The sequence below is a fragment of the Stegostoma tigrinum genome, chromosome 29 (genome assembly GCF_030684315.1).
Source record: "Stegostoma tigrinum isolate sSteTig4 chromosome 29, sSteTig4.hap1, whole genome shotgun sequence".
NCBI lineage: Eukaryota > Metazoa > Chordata > Chondrichthyes > Orectolobiformes > Stegostomatidae > Stegostoma > Stegostoma tigrinum.
This window is the reverse complement of record NC_081382.1, coordinates 29,767,916-29,789,957: the sequence shown is the minus strand read 5'-3', so window position 1 is coordinate 29,789,957 and position 22,042 is coordinate 29,767,916. Positions and strand designations below refer to the sequence as shown.

The 22,042-nt window shown below is 41.2% G+C and overlaps 1 protein-coding gene across 10 annotated transcripts in view; it reads left to right on the top strand.

Annotated features, from left to right (window-relative positions):
- Positions 1-21,817, top strand: part of garnl3 (GTPase activating Rap/RanGAP domain like 3) — a 387,754-nt gene extending 365,937 nt beyond the window's left edge. For 8 of the 10 annotated variants that reach the window (XM_048558880.2, XM_048558883.2, XM_048558877.2 and 5 more), the window contains 3 exons: positions 5,606-5,815; positions 13,949-14,069; positions 20,860-21,816. In XM_048558880.2, the coding sequence (XP_048414837.1) occupies positions 5,606-5,815; positions 13,949-14,069; positions 20,860-21,019 (491 nt within the window). In that variant the 3' untranslated portion in view covers positions 21,020-21,816. Of the gene's footprint in view, positions 1-5,605; positions 5,816-13,948; positions 14,074-20,859 lie in introns of those variants that run through there. The other 2 variants (XM_048558881.2, XM_048558887.1) reach the window with 2 other exon arrangements.
- The last annotated feature ends 225 nt before the right edge of the window (positions 21,818-22,042 follow it).

The following is a 22,042-nucleotide window of genomic DNA, read 5'->3' as shown; positions in this document are numbered from 1 at the left end:
GAGCAGCAGCAGCTTTAAGCACTGTGGTTACTAAATTCAAAAATCAATTTCCCTGACATTTTAACATGACATTTGAATCTATAGACCTGTACTGTTTGCTTAGCTCAGGCTGTCTCTCAGCAGTGTCCAGGAGATTCATTTATGTGACGATTGCTTCTAACGTTTATGATGGGATCCTTGATTAGTTTGATGACCTCAGAATAGCCCCAGTGAAAAAGCTGCAAACCTGCCATCTTTGTTTTCAATATCTTACTGTTCTGGATAAGACTAAAGCAACATTAGAAGCTTGTTGCAGTCCCTTTATAAACGGGCTGGCAGCCTGCATTGTTATCTAATCGGCATTAACAGCAACTTGTGGAAGCACAGGCCTCTATAAATATATGGTAATGTTGCTACAATCCTGTTGAACCACAGGGCTACGCACTGTCTATTAAAGAGAGAGACAACTGGCGATTGTTTAACCTGAGTGTTACCACCCCTCAAATGAGGGCAGATGTTGAAAAGCAAATCCTTTGTATAACTTCAGCTGGTATAGGGATTGAAGCCACAGTTTTAGCATCATACTGCATCACAAAGCAGCTGTCCAGCCAACAGAGCTGGCCAACCCTGCATTTTACGTAAGAAGGGAATGGGTCATTCACCCCCTCATGCCTATTACCCCACTTATTTAGACCATGACTAATCTATAGCATTGCTTCATTTACCAGCTATTGCTTTGTATCGCTCAATAACCTTGCTCAATGAAAATATATTGTAGACCGTACATCCCAACAATTCATTCGTTAAATCAAGCAGCATGTTCCTACAGTTGTTCATGATAGACTGACTTCAAACCATACTCAACCAATCCGCCTTGTGAAACTCAAAACCAAATGTCTGCTATTAGATGTGATTCTACAGCTGAACTGCACTTATTGACCAATCTGATTGTGCTAACAGCTAAATTAATAACTAATCTAAAATAATTATTCATAGACTCATTGAAAAGGTCCTGTTCTGTGCAGACAAAAACGGTGTGTTCAAGTCTTGCAGCATTTCTGAAGAATCAGCAGCTTGGGGAACCGATAATTCCCCGTCACTTTCTTCATGGTAATGCCTCTGCCTTTCAGAGTCAACTTGCTGACCAAGCCTTGGTGGGAGAAATTGTGATTGTGACATTTTTGCATTTATTCTGATGAACCCAACATAGTTTCATCCTTCAAGATTCAAGATAATTCTGATGAAACTTCACTGGATCATCTCCAGATCCAGTGTATCTTTCCTGAGATGCAGTGATCAGAAGTTAATCCTGCACTCCAGATGAGATCTCATCAATGCTCAGGAACAGATATATCACTCCTCAATTTTCCATTGAAACCTCCTTTGCGATAAAGGCTGACAGTCTGTTCGTTTTGTTGATGTTTTGAACCAGAGCAGCAAAGAATCCATGCAGCTAGACACCCAAATTCCTTTAACCATCCATAACCGCTCACTCTAATGAAGCGATTCTAGTTTGTCCCTTGAAAATCTCACAGGTTCATGTGTCGAGCTCCAGCTTCCATAATTGTGTCCACTCTAGACTCATAGTTAGCTGGTATTCTGCGAATGACTGAGACCTGTCATCCTACTGGCACTCATCCTTCTGAAAACCAAATCCTGCCAATGTTACACTGAAGCACTTCATTGTTGCTCAAACTAACTGAGCACCTCACCTCTATTCCATCTGGATCTTTAGAACTTAGTATTTTCTATTCTAAAATAAAACTCCCTTTGAACTGTACATCAAGTTCATTGGTGATGCAGTAAAAATATTTTAGGGTTTGGTGAATTGCCTTGATCTGTACTATGGAACATCTTTGAGGGGTTTCCCTTACTGATGGGAAATCCCACCATCCCATTTCTAAAGCTGTTTTATATGACCCTCAAGAAATAATCCTGTAAACGGGCTTAATACAAAAACAATTCTTTCAAACAGATTGTGAGCCTTCTCATGGTCTTATCCTCACATACTGCTATTTATTACTGGTTTCATCAGAATTCAATCTCGTGTGTTAACATTGATGGTTAGCTCAGTTGGCTGGACAGCTGGTTTGTGAGATGGAGTGATGCCAACATCGGGTTCAGTTCTTGTACTGGCTGAGGCTACCTTGAGGACCTTCATGTTGAGAAATTCCAGACTGTCAAGAAGTGTTGCTGTGGGAAGTACATCTTCACAATGTGAGATAACATGGGAGGTAATGCAGATAATGAAACCTCTCCCTACTGTCACAGGCTCATTAATGGAAAGAGCAAAATTCTAAGCCAATTGGATCACCTCATGTATTCATGTGACTAGGAGTCAATAAGGTAAAATAGTGGGGGACATTAGTGAAGGTGTCTGTTGGCTTTGACATTTAGTTTACAATTTCATATGACTTGTAGGAAAGCAGTTTGTTGGCGTAAAAGACGATAATAATCAGCATCAGATCAATCCTGTCTTCAAATGGGGATCAAGGCTGTTTTTCATTATGATAAGAAAAAAATTTGGAGTGTAAAAAAAATTAGTCCAGAGGCTAACCTCCAACAAATGGAACTCATTTGTGTTTCTGACACAATGCACGGCTTTCAATTTCTGCCTACAGGTGAGCTCGCGGTGGGTTAAAATCTCATCCTTAACATATCGCAAACGTTCAATTGAGCCAACTTAATTATAATTTACAGAAATAACATTGGTATTGTTCCGCTGTTATTGTTATATTAATCTAAGACAACTCTGTTTCACAATGTTGTCAGTGATTTAAACAAAACCAGGTTTAGCAAGAATTTGCTTTTCAGAAAACACTTCCAATTAAAACTGACGATTACTGAGTATAGAAAAGATTGATGCATCCCTAACTCAAATTGTTTCAGCAAATAAGAGTCTGACCATTCATTCTTCTCTCCAGTTGGCATTACACATTGCAGTATGTGTCAGCCCAGAAGCTTTCTGTTGATTTTCCATTCATACTTGTACGTTACAAACTGACTCCATCTTAAAGTCATTCTTAAAGCTTTTCATCTGGAGTTGTTTTGTTCTTGTCATCACAGCAACAGAACACCTACACCCTTCAGCCACTGCAAGCTCTTGACTTGCTTGAGATTTCTCAACGAGGGTCGTAAGTAGGATTGTATAACGGAGCTTTTAGATTCCACTTATTATTACGAAAAATGATTGTTTTCAAGTGATATGATTCAAGTTTTTGAGTTTATTGAGAGCAAACCAAATGCGAAACTGAAAGGTTTTTGTGAAAATGCAAAATGGAGGGAGGGGGAGATATCGAGCTGTGATGGGGAGGGAATCTGCTGCCTGTTCACTCAATCCTCCTATCGATTAAAATCTGCACATTCACAACTGAAACTATTTTATAAGGTAAAGAATTCTGTGATTCCACATTGTGTAGCCTTACAATGTGTACAGACACACACTCAAATAGACACACACATTACGATCTACACTGTCAGCTCAGATGCTCATGATATTTCACACAAATTAAAAGTGTTTTGGCTCCTTGCTGGGAATAATGTTATCTCTATGCCCGGTACTTATTCAGTAATTACAGCTGCATGGCAAAGGTCAGAGCTACTGAACATTGGCGAATACAAGCATTTGCCTCCATGGGGACAATCAATGCTACCTGTGCCTGGGCCAACAATTCTGGATTTCCCTGCCTAACCCGCTCTGCCCATCTTTCCCCGTTTAAGAATCTCCTTAAAACTATCTCTTTGTCCAAATTTTGGTCATCTGTCCAAATGTGGCCCAGTGTCAAATTTTGTTGAGTCATGCTCCTGTGAAACACCTTGGGACATTTTATTATGTCAAGGATACATAAATACATTATTCCTTAAACAGCAGCGATTTTACAGAAAATACTGCAAACTATTGGCAGGGCTGTGTCGTACATTTGATATTTTTATTGGAAGTGCAACAGCAGCTGATTATATTTACTAAGTTCTTGCTCAGAATAGCTAGGATATCACAGGTTGTTGTGGTGGTTAAATATGTTGTGCCTCTGCCATTACAGGTTAGAAGTCTCAGTTATTGAGCTGCCAGGCAGACAATGTCACTAACTGAATCACTTTTTGAGGGCCTTCATTCCCAGTGCAGAGTCTCACTTGGTGGGAGAGTGTATGGTGGGCTTTGGCTTTTCTGCTCCTATTAAACTACATTCCTTCAGATTTGCTGAAGTCACACTAATGGATGGTGCCTTAGGTGAGAGATTACAGCCTGACACATTTACTAGTGGCAGCCAATCTTCCCCTAGTCGCTGATTCATATAATAACTCTATTATGGTAACTATTCCAAAAATAGTCCCACACACTATAAGTTCATGACTCCAATGACAATAAAAGTTTAAAAAGGGGCTAGCAAAATTAAATTCTGGTTAACTGGGTATTATACATGCATGACTTAATGAGGAGTATTGTTGAATATGAGTATTAATGGGCATCAGCGAGACAAAGTGCAATTAAATACTCAGCCTCAGTATGGGTAATAACACTCAGCCTGTGGATAATTGCAGACCTGTCCTGTCTCTGTGGAAATGATGTGCTGGCTCCAACATGCCACCTTCTGGTTTATGTCCTTACCTGATGCTGATTATTTCTGAGCTGTTTGACAGCAGAGAAGCTGAAACCTGTTCTGAGTGGGCACGATGCCTTTCTATGAATACTAGCACCCCCTGTGTTGTTAATACTTACATTATCTTGGAATTGCAATGTCACTGTGAAAAATGATGACTAACTCTTTAAGGACGTCATGTTTAAAACCTCACTGACCATTAAGATCGTCATGCATTTTAAGATTATTGATGTGATTATTGTTGTTAAGTGTCTGTTCGATACAGGGTCCCCCAATGTTGAACAACTTGCTACGGCGAGATTTTTTTCTTTATTACTGAGTGCAAGAAGATATTCAGATCTATGTCTTTACACTGTCAGAATGATTGTTAAGATTCCAGATTGTGAATGTTTTATATATATCCTCAGTAAAGTACGCAGCACACCTTCCATCAGGAGTGACTTTCATTTTCATGGGATTAAAAGGAAGCTATGGTGCTGTGGCTCAGCTCCCTGAAAAAATTGTAGATTAGTTCACTTGCCTGGCGGTTGTCCAGAGGCTGCAAATCGTTTCATTATAAATATCTGTCCAATTCCCTATTGAATATCTACTTCTACCACCACAACAGTTCAGAAATGGTTATTTTGGAATATTCGGTTAATTTGATGTGGATGATTTTATTAACATAATTTAATTCTAAATGCCATAGGTAATTTGTTACTAACAATGATGCTATGTCGGTAAATAATTTAATTTTATTTGGTTATGACATTCAGTAACAGTTAAGAGACAAGATGAGGATAAATTTCTTCAAACAGACAGTGGTAACTGTGGAATTCTTGGGCACAGAAAGCGATTGAGGACAAAACATTGAATATTTTCAAAAAGGAGACGGGGTATTGTTCTGAGAACTAAAAGGATCAAAGAGTATGAGCAGAAAGCAGTAACAGAGGTCAGAGTTGGTTAAACAATGAAATGGGCTGAATGGCCTACTCCAATTTTCTATGTTTAACGGGTGGTTGCTAACAATGTTGTGTTATATTTTAAAGGTGAAATTCAGTGGAAGCACATTTATAAGATTCCTCTCAGTAACCTTGTTGGAAGAAGCATTGAGCGGCCTCTGAAGTCACCTCTGGTTGCCAAGGTCATTACCACGCCAACATCAAGTGGAATTGCAGCGATGCCTGTAACGCACTCACTTTCACTTTCTCGCATGGAGATCAAAGAGATTGCATGCCGAACACGCAAAGAGTTGCTGGGTAAGGGTTGTTCCTGAATGACAAACTGCAGTTTCCCTGCGGTGCTGAAAGCCACTTGACAAGTCGGATTTGACACATTGAATTTCCCAACTTGTCTTATCTGTGCCTGGCACCTCCCCCAGATTTTGGAGCAGCTGTTAAGTGCGGAATTATAAACAGGATGCAGTGCTGTTTCAAAATCAGATTTCTGATAAGGTCATGGTGCAGATCAGAAACACAACAGAACACGATAACTTATTGCTACTTTGCATGGTTAGTCTGAGCGGACCTTAGGACTGGTGCTTTAGCAGGGGCTGGAGGTTACTCATTTTAGTTTCTGCTACAGTTCTACTCAATTAAAACAAACACTCTGCTGGTGTCTTTGCAGTTGGTATTTAGCTTTTAAATCCAGATTTTCTTTCTCTTTCTTTGCCTCTTTCTGGTTCTGAATCTCTCACTCAACCTCTTTATCCCTTTCTCTCTCACTTTCTCTTCTCATCACCTCTCCTTTCCCTTCTTCCCTCTCCTTTTATCTCTCTGTTTGTTTTCATTTCTCAACCTTCTCTTTTCTTTTGGCTTTTTCTTCCACTTGCACTCTCTGTTTGAGTGTGCCCCCCTCTCTGTCCTCTTCTAATTTGCCTTGTCTCTGTTATTCTCTGTTTTATCCCTCCATCTTTTTATTTCTGTCTTTCTGTTTTCACTGGCTTTCCTTGAAGTACACCTCTCACTATTTTGACCTCCTCTCCCCTTTTCTTTCTCTTCATCACCTCTCCTCAACTCTGTCTCTCTAATTTGCCTTCTCTCTTTTTTCTGCCCGTCTTTCCTCCATTCCCTCTTTCAGCTTTGGTTTCACTCTCTCTTCTCTCCTGCCTCTTCTCGCTGTCTATCCTTAATGTCTCTATTTTGACCTCCTCCTTTTTTCTTGTCCTCTCCCAGGTCTCTCCTCTAACCCCATACCTGAGTCCTGATTAACCAAAAGAACAAGTAGGATTCCTGTTTGTGAAAAGAGCAATACAGTGGCTCAGTGGTTAGCACTGCTACCTCACAGCGCCAGGGACGTGGGTTTGATCCCACGCCCAGGTAACTGCCTGTGTGGAGTTTGCACGTTCTCTCCGTGTCTCTGTTGGTTTCCACTGGGTGCTCTAGTTTCCTCCCACTATCCAAAGATGTGCAGCTTAAGGGGATTGACCATGCTAAATTGACCATAGTGTCCAGGGATGTGTAAATTAGGAGGAGCAGCCTTGGGAAATGCAGGGTTACCCAGTAGGGGGTGGGATGCTCCACAAAGGGTTGGCATTGACTCGATAGGCTGAATGGCCCCCTTCTACACTCTTGGGCTTCGATGAAAAGCAATGTTGATTGCTGGGGCAATTTTTTTTTTAACAGTTTTGGCCGCAGTGCAGCTCTTGAAAAGGTAGTTAGAAATTAGCCATGGTTTTAATGAAGCAAATATCGGAGAGCTGAAATAACATGACATATAATTCCTTTTTTCTCTGTGGTTAGCAATACAAATTGATGAAAATAACTATAAATTGTAGTATGCGCAAAGGGAGATTTAATTCAACAGACCCTAACTGTGGCTTTCGAATAAGCAGACTACATGTCAAGATAGAGGGTATTCTTTTCGAAGGTGAAGCTGAAACCTAAAACTTAAGAAAATATTAGACTGACCAGAATCTTCCTTCTTCACCCTGCAGAGGAACGAACGGGTGCAATTGTCCCTCCGTTTTGCCCCTCTACTGGAGTTTTGGCTCTGTTGCTCTGCCGATGAAATTCATTCAAAATCAGCCTCTGATCAAAAGCACACTTTAGATTACTTTAAATTGTTTTAATTTGCTGAGAGAATGACGACAGTGCACCACTGTCATGAGTGAATGGTCCTCTATTGTTCTTTCAATGTAATCTTAAATTTTAAAATCACAGGTGGGAGCCAGAGTGATTTTAAAAAAATGCTTGTTGCTCATTATCAACAATCAACTGATTTTCAGCTTTATTCATCAAACTGCATGCAGTGACTATTAAACAGATCAAAGAATTTCTTTTTAATAAATAACATTTTAAAACATTTAATTCTGTGCAGTCACCTATTTGTGCTCATTCATGGACGAATTAACGCGCAAAGAGTCTCACTTAAACAATTCTTGAAAAAATAAAGTTTCAAAGCTAATGCAATTTTGTACCCAAAAAGGCTACTGGTGCTCCAGTTGAGTTCAGTGGATGATACCGTGTCTGCACAGTAAGTCATTCAGCTGAAAGTCATTCCACTTTAAGGGTATTAATCAATTAGTTGCAAAATATCTATTTAATATTGCCAGTTTCACTCTAAGTGTTATTGGTTACAAATGTTCTCTTTGTAGATTGCATTCTCAGGTGATCCCTTCCCCATTCTCCCCCCAAACTCAGCACTTCTGTTTTAGCCCTCAGACGACCACCTACCACTGATACCCTGGCTGACAATGTTTACTCTCCCGAGCCTCCTTGCCATTGCCCTGGGTTTCAGATGTCTCCCAGGCCTTGTCTCCCAGCTTTGCTTCTTCCCTGGGCCTCATTCCACAGCCTTACACTGCAGCTTTACCTTTTCCCCTGGAGCCTTGTCTCCTGCCCTCTGCCCTTCTCTCCAGTGCTTATCCAGGCTGCATGCTGCACTCCTGAACTCCCTCTTTTATCATCTTTCCATCTAGTGACAGAGTGCTGGTCATCCCAGGATTTTGGCTGCACTGATCAACTTCTGCCACTGGATGGAGCCTGGTAAAACTGAATGTACAGAACTGCATGTGTATTTTTTACATTTAATATATTTTATTTTATCTTGGAAGTTATTTCAGCTAAAAATGCACAGTTTCACACAAGTACAGTGCAATATTTCAACTTGTGCACTGTCTTTCTGAACGAGAAATATCCAAAAGAACCTAACTCCGGCTTTAACACTGTCTCCAATTAGAAGAAATGATTCATTTGAAGTTGTTTCGTTTTAAATCACAGTTTTCAGAAATGCAATGCAGCTTCAAATGAGGGCTTATTGTTGCTGTTGCCCACAATGTTATGGTTGAACATTGGATATTCATTCTTTAGACTTTCTCAAAATGGAGAACACAGAAATTATTCACTCGAAGATAGTAAGAACTGCTGATGCTGGAGTCTGAGATGTTAAGGTGTGGAACTGGAGAAACACAGCAGGCCAGGCAGCATCACAGGGGCAGGAAAGCTGATGTTTCGGGTCTGGACCCTTCCTTAGAAATTGGAAAGGGGAATGGGGCTTTGAAATAAATAGAGCAGGGGATGGTGATAGAAGGTGGATAATGGAGCAGATAGGTGGGAGGGAAGATGGACAGGTCAAGGAGGCAGGGAAGAAGCTAGGAAAGGTGAGTATAGATAGGTAGAGCTGGGGATTGTTCAGTACCGCAGTAAATTCAGACATGGAATGTAATATTGTTTTGCTTTAAGAGACTTTTTATCCATTAAGGGAATTGTAGATTTGACTAAACGTATCAGCAAGAATGTGGTCATGGACTCAAAATGTTACACAAAGTGACGTGTTAGTGCACAGAAGGGAGATTTAATAGTGCCAATGTATATTGTTGTTCTAAATTGAAAATCTGCACCAAAGAAGATCCCATAAGCAACAGTCAGATGAAGGACCACGTGTAGGATCTTGATGGTAATGACTGAGAGATGAGTGTTGCCCAGATATCATGAGAATTCATCTTCAAACTGTGCCATAGAATCAAAACGTCAACAGGCAGGCAAGGCCTTAGTTTAATCTCTCCCAAAATCAGGTCACTTCTGACAATGTAACACTGTCAATATTATCCCCATCTATCAGTGTGGACTCGGTGGGTCATTGGCTGTGGAGGTGGTGCTGCCCAGAGTTGGAGGGCTCCTGGCCGTGGACTTATTGATTCAGCGGATCGTGATCTGTGGCAGTGCTCAGCGAATCATTGGCTGTGGCAGTGATGATGCCCTGGCTGCGGTGGGGGGCAGGTGGGGGTCGCTGTGGCAGTGAGTGCCCTGAATGGGGGCTCCTAGATGCGGTGGGGGGAGGTTGGGCGTCGCTGTGGCAGTGACAGTGGCTTGAGTGGGGGTTCCTGGATACAGTACGCCTGAAACATGGATTCTTGGCAGGGTTTTCATTGCTGTTCCCAGAGCGGGGTCTCCTTGAGGCCTGGGCCACCTTGCAGGAGCACTGGAGCTGTGCTTGAAAGCACAAGAGGAAATCTATTTATGTTATTTCATTTTATTCTTTTTGTTGCTCAAAATGGCACTGTGGCGACAGAACACTTTTCACTGTATCTTTCTAGATATTATGTGACAATAAATAACTCATCACTCATGACACTGTGTTCAAGTCCTGGACCTGAAGCCAAACCTTTGCGCTTCAGAGGAAAAGATGCTACCACCTTCGCTTTGTTGCAGTATGAGGATATTCTTCTATTAATGGAATCATTCTTTGATGCAGCAACTCCATTCTGATAGGATGTGGAATGTTCTATCACCAACTGTTGTGGAAGCAGAGTCCATAAATTCTTTAGAAGAACATTGAAGGATCTAAGGTACAGAGTCAGGATTGGGATTAGACCAGGGGAATTTTCTTTTTTACTTCATTCATGGATGTGGACATCACTGACTGGGCCACAATTTATTGCCCATCTCTTGCAGTTGTGAAGGTGACAGTGAGCTGCCTTCTTGATGTGTTGCAGTCCAATTGGTATAGGTAGGTTCACAAGGCCATGAGGGAAGGAGCTCTCAGGCTTTGACCCAATGACACTGAAGGAATGGCAAAATATTGATAATGAGTAGCTTGGAGGGGAACCTGCAAGTGTAATTGTCTCATTTATGTGTTGCCCTTGTCATTTTATGTGGTTTTGAGTTTGAAAGATGCTGTCTAGGGAGCCTTGGAGAATTTCTGCCGTCATTTTGTCAATGGTACACACTGCTGCTATTGTGCGTCAGTGGTGGAGAGAGTGAATACTTGTGGATGTGATGCCAATCATATTTGCTGCTTTGATCTGGGTCGTGTCAATTTACTTGTGTTGTTGGAACTTCAGTCATTTAGGCAAGTGGGAAGTATTCCATCATGCTCCTGATGTGTGCCTTGTAGCCTGTGGAAGATTACTTGGTACAAGATTACTAACCTCTGACCTGCTCTTGTATGCTAGTCCAGTTCAGTTTCTGGTCAGGATGTTGATAGTGGGGGATTCAGTGACTGTAATGCTCTGGAAGGTTAAGTGGTAATTGTTATAGATTGTTGCTGGAGATAATCATTGCCTTGTATGTGTGTGGCATGATTATCACTTGCCATTTTTCAGCCTAAAGACTTGGTAATGTGCAGGTCTCACTGCATTTGAAGATTGGCTGCTTCAGTATCTGAGGAGTCCCAAACAGTGCTGAACATTGTGCAACCATCGGTGACCATCAGCACTTCTGACCTTATGATGGAGGGAAGGACATTGATCAAGAGGCTGAAGATGGTTGGGCCTAGGACAGTACCGAGAGGAAATCCTGCAGAGATGTCCTGGAGCTTAAATGACTAACCTCTAATAACTATATCCAATTTCTTTAAGTGCCAGTCCAACCAGCAGAGAGTTTTCCCCTGAATCACATTGCCTCATTTTGCCTGGGCTCCTTGATGCCACATTTGGTCAACTGTAACTTTGTAATTTCTGAATTCCTGTAATTTAGAACACTGACAGAGACTTGATGGGCCAAATACCTAATGTCAGTGAAATACCATTGTATGATTCTGTGATTCCTTTTTGCTGGGGACGTGAGGGCGTCAAAAATCAAAAAGAAAATGTTACCTCAGTTGTAAAGCGAAGTGTATCAGCAGCTCTGTGGCTCCAGCTTGTGCTTTCAGTTTTCCTTCATTACATATGAGTGAATCAGTGAACAAGCTGAAGATCATCAATATTTTATTAAAGACAGATAAAGTTGATGAGAAAAATTTTACCACAACCATTACATCTCAGCTTTCTAATCATGCTGCTTCATTGTTTCAGCAATGTGTATTAAATGTTTCCAGGCCATTATCCAATTATGGTCCTCTCAGGCAAATAACGAGCTTTGTCTGCAGTTTTACCTGAAGCTAAACCAATGCATATGCAATGCTGAAAGAAAAATATTCTGGCCTTATGACATAGTGTCATAGACTCCTACAGCACAGAGACAGGCCTTTCAGCCCAAAGTATTCCATGCTGACCAAAATGTGCATCCACGCCGAGCCCATTTCCCTGCAATTGGCCTGTATCCTTCTAAATGTTTCCTATTCATGTATTTGTCCAAATGACTTTTAAATGTAGTTAATATACCAGCCTGAACCTCTTCCACTGGCAGCTCCTTCCATATGTGTTCTACCCTCGGTGTTAAAAAAAATGTAGTTTCCCCACAGGTTCCCATGTATTCTTTCCCCGCTTAGCTCAAACTGATGCCTTCTAGTCCTCAATTCCCCCAATCCTGGGAAAAAGACTGGATGCATTCACCTGATCCTTGCCTCTCATGATCTTGTACACTTCTGTAAGGCTCCCTCTCAATCACCTAAGCTCGAAAGAAAAAATCCTAACTTGTCTAACCTCTCCCTATAACTCAGTCCCTTGAGTCTTGGCAGCATCCTTGTAAATTTCTTCTGCACTCTTTCCAGTTTAATAACATCCTTCCTATAGCAAGGTGACCAAAGCAGAACATAATACTCCAAGTGTAACCCCACCAACGTCCTGTACAACTACGACATAACTTCCCAACTTCTATACTCAATGCCGTGACTGATGAAGACCAGTGTGCCAAAAGCCTTCATCACTGTCCTGTCTACCTGTGACTCCACTTTTAGAGAACCATACACCTGAACTCCTAGGTCCCTCTGTCCCACTACACTCCTTAAGGCCCTATCATTCATCATGAAACTCCTACCTTTATTTGACTTTCCAAAATGCAACACCTCACACTTACCTATATTAAACTTCATTTGCCATTTCTTGGCCCACTTCCCCAGCTGGTCAAGATCCTGCTGCAATTTCTGATCATCTCCCTCGCTGTCCTTGATCTGCCTGTTTTACTATCATCGTCAAACTTTACGAATTATGCCTTGTACATTCTTATCGAAATCATCGATATAGATAACAAACAGTAATGGGCCCAGCACCGACCCATTGAGGGACACCGCTAATCACAGGCCTCCAGGCCGAAAACCAACCTTCCACTAATACTCTCTGCTTCCGACCATCAAGCCAACTGTGTATCCATTTGCCAGTTCTCTCTAGATTGCATGGCCATAACCTTCCAGAGCAGCCTACCGTATGGAACCTTATCAAAGGCCTTACTGAAATCCATACAGACTATGTCTACTGCCCTGCCCTCATCAACCTTCCTGGGCACTTCATCAAAGAATCTAACAAACTTATGAGACATGATCTTCCATGTATGAAACCATGCTGACTATTCCTAATTGAAGCCCTGTCTTTGCAAATATATGTATATCTTATCCCGCAGAATGTGCTCAAGTAACTTACCTACCACAGGTAAGCTTACTGGTCTGTAATTCCCAGGTTTTTCTTTGCAGCCCTTCTTGAATAAGGGCAATGTTCACTACCCTCCAGTAGAATCTTATTAATCAACAGAGCAGGCTTGAAGAGTCTGCTGTTGAGTTATCCTTGTGCGAGATCTCTATTACTCATGAGAGCAGTGCAGTTTATGGTCGAGTGATCCTAAATCATCCTGTATTCAGCTTTAATGTTTGCTTCAGAAGACTAAAGAATTTTATAAGGAAATTGAAATTTTAACTGGCTAACTCTATTAAGCTGTAGTCACGCTGAATTAAAGTGAGAATTTGTCTGAAGCCTAAAGCAGTTTTATTGGCAGATAATCCAAAGTATATCCTGATGTTCAGTCACTGGTACACACCAGAATTTGATGAGCCAACTATGACATGATCCATTTGCTAAATTTGTGGAATTCTCATAAACCTTTCACCTTTCCATTATTTGGAACTTCTCGTCAGGTATATGCAAACGGCTGGGTTTAATTACAGTGCTCACAGTGAGCATATTCATTGCAGTTGAGTCCTCCAGACTTCATTACATTGTAAACTGCACCCCGCTGGCAGCACCATGAGCTTGTTGTTGCCCTTTGCCCCAGGTTTGAATATTTTCCATTTTGTCATTCTAGGCTTGACGACTGAATCAAACACAACCAAATCTGACACAGCTCCTAAGCAGAAAAAATGGGCTCGGAAGGGAGTGGACGAGGAGCTCAGGAAAGGTGCTGTGAGATCGACGAGCAGCGACAGGTAAGCTCTGGTCAATATGTGGAGAATTTGCCATCAGGAGGGACATACATACATGGAGCAGAGAAAAGTCAATTGGTTCTTCAAGCCTGCTCTGTCGATTAATAAGATCCTGGATGATCTGAGTGTCACCTCAAATCCACATTCACACCTATGCTGATAACCTTTCAGTGATCCCCCCTGTTTACCAAGAATCTGTCTCCCTCTGGCTTAAAAATATTCAGACTCTGCTTCTACCACATGTTCAGGGAGAGGATTCCAAAGACCAAGGACATGAATTGCCTTGATGTATTCCTAAACAGCAGCTTCAGTAACTATAAACACTGGATTCTTTTGGGGCAAAACCTTGATCTCATTTGGATAGTTTTCCACAAATGGATTATTCTGGACCTTTTTTTATTAGTTTTCTGATAAACTAACCACTATGCTGTGCAGCCTGAGGGAGGTTTAAATGGAGTGTACATATGGCCAAGATTTGAAGGTTGGGGAGAAGTCAGCAAGGGCTTAAGGGACTGTTTTATAACTCCAGAGTCTTTGCAGTGATACAATCCAGTTTGTCCTTAACTCTGAGATGTAGATTTCCCTTTTCTCCATCTCTATCCTTCTTCTTGTTTCATCTTGGATATTTGACCAGCCAAAGTGAGTAGGCCTCATGTGTTGTTTGCTTGCTTTGGACTCAGATCCACCTTGAACTCCTGAGACTGAAGAATCGAAGTACTTCATTTAATCTATCATTCATTTACTGCATTTGGTACCAAATATATAAGCAAACATTGTTCTTATTGCATGGGGGCTGGAGTACAACAGTAAGAAAGCCTTGCTATAATTATATGGGATTTTGCTGAGACCACATGCCCATTTCCAAACACCTTGTCTTTTTTTATTAATGGGATGACGGCATGGCTGGCTAGGCCAGCATTTATTGCCCATCCCTTATTGCCCAGGGGGCAGTTAAGAGTCAACCACATTGCTGTAGGTCTGGAGTCAAGTGTTGGCCAGTCCAGATAGGGATGACAGTTTCCTTCCCTGAAGGGTGTGAGTGAACTAGATCGGTTTTTCCAACAATCGACAACAGATTCCTGGTCATCAAAAGAGACTTAATTCCAGATGTTTTATTGAATTCAAATTCTACCAACTGCCATGGCAGGATTTGAACCTGGGATCCCAGAACATTGCCTGGATCTCTGGATTAACAGTCCGGCAAAAATACCATTGGGCCATCACCTCCCGATAGCTAACGAGGGATAGCATTTGATTGATTCCTGGGATGTTACAATGGAGGTTGGGTAGGATTAGCCAGTATTGTAGAGTTTAGTAGAAGTGATTCATTTAGATTTATGCACTTCTGAGAGTGCTTAACAGGGCGCTGAGAGTTTGTTTCTCGTGTTAGAGAATCTTGAACAGGGAGGCATAATCTCAGGGCAGGGCTAGTGGATGAAATCTAAGTGCCCTGGTTAGGTAAGCCTAGGTGAATCTTTGGCTTTGTCCCCAACTCTCCCCCACCACCTCACAGCTAACTTGTGAAAGCAGATATTGTGCATTGGTGTGAATAAGGTTTCAGTATTCATAATTCTGTTTGTTTTGCTTGAGCAAGGAGAATATGATCATGCTGATTGAACATTCTCAATGTTCAACACTTTTCCCAGGATATTTCCAAGAAGAAATGCTCATGTTAATGTGTCGTATGGTTCACATGTTAGAACACTGTTTTCTTACAACAATTGCTGGAGGATTTTATGTGCAATTTACAAAATCTACTGTCCTTATGATAAATCGGGCTGTATTCAATTACATCCTTTGATCTTATTTGCTGGTTTTTAGTTTTGGAATGGTCATGTAGATGTACAAATTTGTAAAACTGCTGCATCAACAGAGTGAAAAATATAAACTAAATTTTTGGAAAATGTTGTTAGATGGAAGTCTGTGTACATCAGTGTATGTTGACATATAGCTGTGGACCAAGTCCAATTACGCCCACACCTAAAGCCTGTTTATTTCCTCATACAATTTCATGAATACCCATTTCCACCCCGCCCGTGAAGATTTTGTCACTGTAGGTTACCATTTGCCAGTGGTCATATTAGTTCTGTCTGAGGATAAAGGTCAGTCATTTAAGAATCAGCTTGTGAGGAAGTTCTTTTCTCAAAGGTTTCTGAATCTTTGGACTTCCTTATCTCAGAGGATTATGGCTGCATCACTCTTGATGGCTGAGATAGACAGTGTTTTGGATTCTGGGGGAGTTACGGGACTTGGGCATTGTTTGAAACATTGAAATTCAGGCCAAAAATGTTACCAGAAGGCAGACCAGCTACAAGGGGCCTACAGCCTGCTCCTGTTTCAATCCCTTATGTTTCACTAGTTGCGTGATATTCAGCGCATATGCACAAGAGGCTGGTCTGCACTGAAATGGGTGTGCTGGTTTCGACATCATAGTGACACATTAGTTGGCACACAAATCTTGCACCTACATAAAAGGAGCTTTCAACATGTCCACTGTTGGCAACTTGGTGAACATCTAGAAATGAATAGCTACAGCTGCAGTCACAAGAATGATCCTGTGCAAAATTGATAGAATTAAATTATACTTTGCATCTCAGGCCCGACTGAATGGGATTGCAAAGTAGCCAAAGCCTTCTGCATCTTGATAATCTGGTAGGCAGGGGCTCTTTGGTGTGTACTTAGAAAGTATCCCATTCCAACAGGCATCCTTCCAGCCCAGCTTAATACATTATTTGGCATCTTGTACCGATATGCATTCTGGCAGCTTGCAATATCCATAAATTCTTCAGGGAGATGCCATTTAATGCAGAGCCCAGTAAATTGGTAAGTGGATGTGTGTCATATTCTGTGTGGACAGAGCAGGATCCATCTTAATGTTTTTCTGTTCTTCATTTGCCCAGCGTTAGAGAAACTGGAAAGATTGACACCTCTGCCCTGTGAAGAGGGGAACAGAAGTTGAAGAAGAGAAAAGGGTGCAGGTGGAAAGTGAGAGACAGTGAGTACAAGACCAGACATGGAAAGAAAGTGAAGAACAGACAAAAAAGAAAGATTATAAACTGAGGAAGGACGGAAAGACTGTAGAAAGAGAGAGTGCAGAGAAAAATGGCAAGCGGAAAAGAATGAGAGGTCTGAGTAAGAATCAGTACGATAAGTGCACTAGTGCTTGGTTTCCACAACACTGAAGGATATAGTATTGACTTCACTGTGAAGGCAGGAGCCAGATTTAGGACATATTACAACATTCTGGGATGCCTCTGGGATGTTAAAGGTGCTATATTATTGGAAATTGTTGTTTCCTGCTCACATCATCACACAATCACAGATGTGTGATTGTGCAGAAGCCCATTGTGCCTGCATCAATTCGTTAAGTGTGCATCATTATCTCGGTACCAATGCCATGCTTTCTCCCCATCATTTCTGTCCAAATAATCATCAATTCCCTCTTGAATGCCTCAGCTGAACCTTCCTCCGCCACATTTCCAGGCAGTGCTTTCCATACTCTAACTATTCACTCAGTGAAAATATTTTTCCTCATTTCACCCTTGCTTCTTTTGCACATCACTATATATTTGTGCTCTCGTGTTCTAGTTTCTTTTACAAGTCAGAACAGTTTCTCTTTTTCTGCTCTATTTCCCTCCTACTGATTTTGGAAATCTCTATCAGATCTCCTCTCAGCCTTCTCTGCAAGGAAAACAGTCCCAAACAGTACCTCATTCTTCAATTTATCCTCAGGATTGAACTTCCTCATCCTATAACTATTCTTGAAAATTGTTTCTGCACACTCTGTCATGAAGAGTCTATGTTATTAGTGTGATGCCCACAACTGTATACAGTACTCCAGCTGAGGCCTAACAAGTTCTTGTGCAATTTCAAAATCACCCCCTTGCTGCTATACTTTATGCTGATATTAATAAAACTCGAGGAAGCTATGCTTTGCTTTACTACTCCATCCACCCGTCCAGCAGCTTTCAATGATCTGTGCACAAGTATTCCTCAGGTCCCTCTGCTCCAGCACCCCCTTTAGAATTGTACATTTAATTTATATTGGCTTTCTGCATGGCTTCTGACCAAAGTGCATCATGCCAGACTTCTTTGCATTGAAACTCATTTACCACCTATCTGCCCACTCTATCAACTCAGTGGTGAGCTTCTGGAGTTTCACACTGTCCTCCTCACATTGCTACTCAAATGTATGCAGAAGCTCAGTACCTGTCACCACTCTTGTGGTACTTAAGTGATTGATAGTGCCAGCAAGATTGCCAGTTCTTTTCTGTCATTAAATTGTCAGCACTCATGGATCAGAGTTTCTTTAAAATAAGAAACTCACCTTTTCTCGCAGTTTAATGTCATTCCAGTTTCTTTAGTGTGATGGTCAATGCTTCACCAGGGAGATAACACAGTGTAGAGCTGGATGAACACAGCAGGCCAAACAGTAACAGAGGAGCAGGAAAGCTGACATTTCAGGCCGAGATATCCCCTTCACCAAGAAGAGATCACTTCTCCTGAGTGTTTCTCACAAGACGTGGCTGATGGTGCTTTTCCCCTTGTTATTTGACAGGGTGAAGACTTGTGTGTTAATCTCACACAGAATATTTATTTACAAGATACTCTGAGAAAGCTGAGATCTAACCAACTACACAATCAACTCAAACCACATGTCACTTTGCAAATCAAATGAGAAATATTAATAATAATCATGATCTTAATGAACGGTGGAGCAGGCTGCAAGGGCAGAGAAGCATTCTCCTGTTCTTAAGTTGTGTTTGCACATGTTATAGGCAGATAGAAGTTCTACCTTGATTTATCTGTTTAAGGCATGCCATTGCTTAAACCAACCCAGACATGGCTGTCTAATATGAAGAGTGGGTGAAGTTCACAGAAACAGAATCCCAAAGTGGTTGCACTGCAGAATGACGCCAGTTTGTTCACTATGTCTGTGCCAGTTCCCCAACTGTGCAATTTACTTAAAGTCACTCTTTCCCCTTCTCGGTGCATTATTTCTTCAGATAGCAATCTAATTTCCTCCTGAACATCTCAGTTAAACCTGCTTCTGCCACACTCTAGATTTTAACCTCGCTGCGTGCAAACAGTTTTCAATCCTGTTACCATCGCTTCTTTTCCCAATCACCTTAAATCTACATCCTCCTGTTCTAAATCTTCTCGCTGATGGAAACAGTTTCTATCTGCTCCATCCAGTCCGTGGAGAATTTCGAATACCTCTATCAATTGTCCCAACTCTAAGTAACTAGTCCCAACTGCTCCAATTGATCCGCCTAACTGATGTTCCTGATCCCTGCAACCATTTGTATGAAATCTTTTCTGTGCTGTCTCAAATGCCTTGATGTTGGTCTTAAATTGTGGTGCTCAAATACTTAGTATAATACTCTGACAGAGGCCAAGCCAGTGTTTTCAATGATTTGATTACATTAGAATTTATGCCCCAGTAAATATAGCCCAGGCTACTTGTATGCTTCATCACAGAATTCTCAAAATGCTCATGGATGGGCAATAATGATGCCCACATCCTGTAAGAGAATTTTTAAAGATCCCATTCCCAGGCTCCAAATGGATGTATTGGGGAATGGTTGGGCACAGTATTAAGAACCTTTACTAGTGAGCTAGGCTTGAGCTTTCTGGATTATGTGCTTGTTTCCACTGTGAAAATAGAGATTTTCAAGACTTCCCATTTGAAACTTACACTCGTATCAGAAGAACCTTGAAGGGCTTCAGCAGTTTATCAGTCATTATCGCTATTGTCTCAATCTTGGGAAGCACCTTGGTCATCAGGATTGGTTTCCAGAGTGCCTGGCTACTTGAGATGCTGCTTGGCCTGCTGTGTTCATCCAGCTTCACACTTCATCCTCTTATTCCAGAGTGCCTGTCAGGTTTTCCCAATGTGTTTCTTCAGTGGGACAGTGGCCCTTTTACAATTGGAAATACAACCACGGATCATTGCAATCTAACCTTCCTCTCCAAAAGCCTACAGGATTGAACGTGTTTCTTGTTTTACACCCTGTCATTATTCCTCTCGATCAAAATCATTGGGCAGGGTTTTATTTACAGGATATGGGCATCACTCCCAAGGTCAGCATTTGTTGTCAATCCCTGATAGCCTTTGACCTAGTGACTTGCTCGGCTGTTCCAGAGGAAAGTTAAGAATCAACGGCATTGCTGTGTGTGGAGTCTCGTGTAGGTTAGACCAGGTAAGGATGGCAGATTTCCTTCACTAAAGGACACTAGCAACCGGATTGATGGAACTTAAAAACCTATATGATAGTTTTATGGCACCGTTATTGAGACCAACTTTCAATTCAATTTTATTAACTTCAAATTCTATCAGCTGCTGTGTGGCAACCCAACCAAGCTCAGAGCTCAAGGTCTGGGAAGATACCAGTTCAGCAATATTACCACAACATTAATATCTCCTCAAAATGTCAAAAACAAAGTTCCACCATTGGTTCTGTCACTCATTAAGTTAGATTAACTTTACCCCCATTGAATCTTGTTTGTAATGTTTCTTAAGTTGCGACTTGTTTTCCACACTCCAGAGTACATCTACACATCCGAAACTTGTAAACTCAGTCAGTAGCAATGTCCAAGTTGAGGCTAATGAACAGAATTGTCTGACACTGTATTTGTTGCAGCAAGGTGTTTTTTTTAAATCAAAGTATAAATATCAGAAGGCGAGGTATTAGATGACCATTCACAATTAGGATCCCCACCCACACTTCCCTCAGACCCAGGGACACAGATTCAACTCCATAGCATTTTGGTTTTCTTTGCTTGTTTGCAGGATTCTGTCAGAGATCACTGACACTGAGGTAGAGATGCAGCGCCATTTATCCACCAGTTCCGACCCAGACACGGCAGCCAACAGAGAAGAGAGCCCTCCTGCTAGCAGCTCATTTCACTTGAATACATCCTTCGACGAAGAGGTTTTGGATTTGAAGTGAGGAACTGGCGACCGTCATGTTCTGTTTTTTGTTTGTTTTAGCTCCCTCCTTCTCCGCCTCTGAAGACTCTCTAACCATTGCAACCCACCCAAAATGTATAGTGCATGTCTGCTCAGTTCTGTTATCGCTGTTGCACTTCGAAAGACCAACGACCTCTGTCCTCCTATTTAATGTGAATTTCACACATTTAATATGAGCCTTGACTAAAAGTTTTGGAATATTTTTGCAGATGATTTACTTATTATTTATTACCACATATTTATCTCGTTGAATGGAAGAACTTTGTTGGCTGAGGTTTGTACATTTTGTTCTGTCAGCCTAATGTTTGGTTTTGAATCCTTGGCCTCTTAGCAGTAGTTTTGTACTCAATGAATATGTACTGTCAAAACTGTTGCTGCCTCTGTGATGGGAAAAAAAACACCAACTGTCTTAAGATATTGTATTGCCATTGTTTTTAATGCCAAGAATTAAATATAAATGTTTTGTGTTTCAAATGTTGCCTCTAAAATTACTGAATTCGTACCTACAAAAATATCTATTTTCAGTGCTATAATGCACTGTTGTGAAAGTAGATTATAATTCTGTTAATTAATATGAAACAAATATTAAGGAATATAAATTGTGTTTTTCTTTTACAACTCGAAATATATTCAGTTCACCTGATAAGTAAATATTTTTGTTAAGTGAATGGAAATTTAAAAGAATTTAAAAGCATTTTCTGTCTAATCTTAATGTATTTACTCCTGAGCTAATCTTCAGGGGTAGTCTTTGTGAAATGCTTAAATAAATCTGTATTTATTATCTGGACAATGTTCTTTTCATACTTTAACAATCAACTATTTGACCGGAGCAGTGGTTCAAGAAAGTAGCTGATCACCACCGAATCCAGGATGATTGGCAATGGGCAACAATACAGACCCAGCCAGCAAAGCCCACATCCCCTGGATAAAGGAGAAGAGGGCTAAAAGTTTAGTTGGGCCAAGACCAGGCACAGCTGCAGTTTGTTTCATTATAAATTCACAA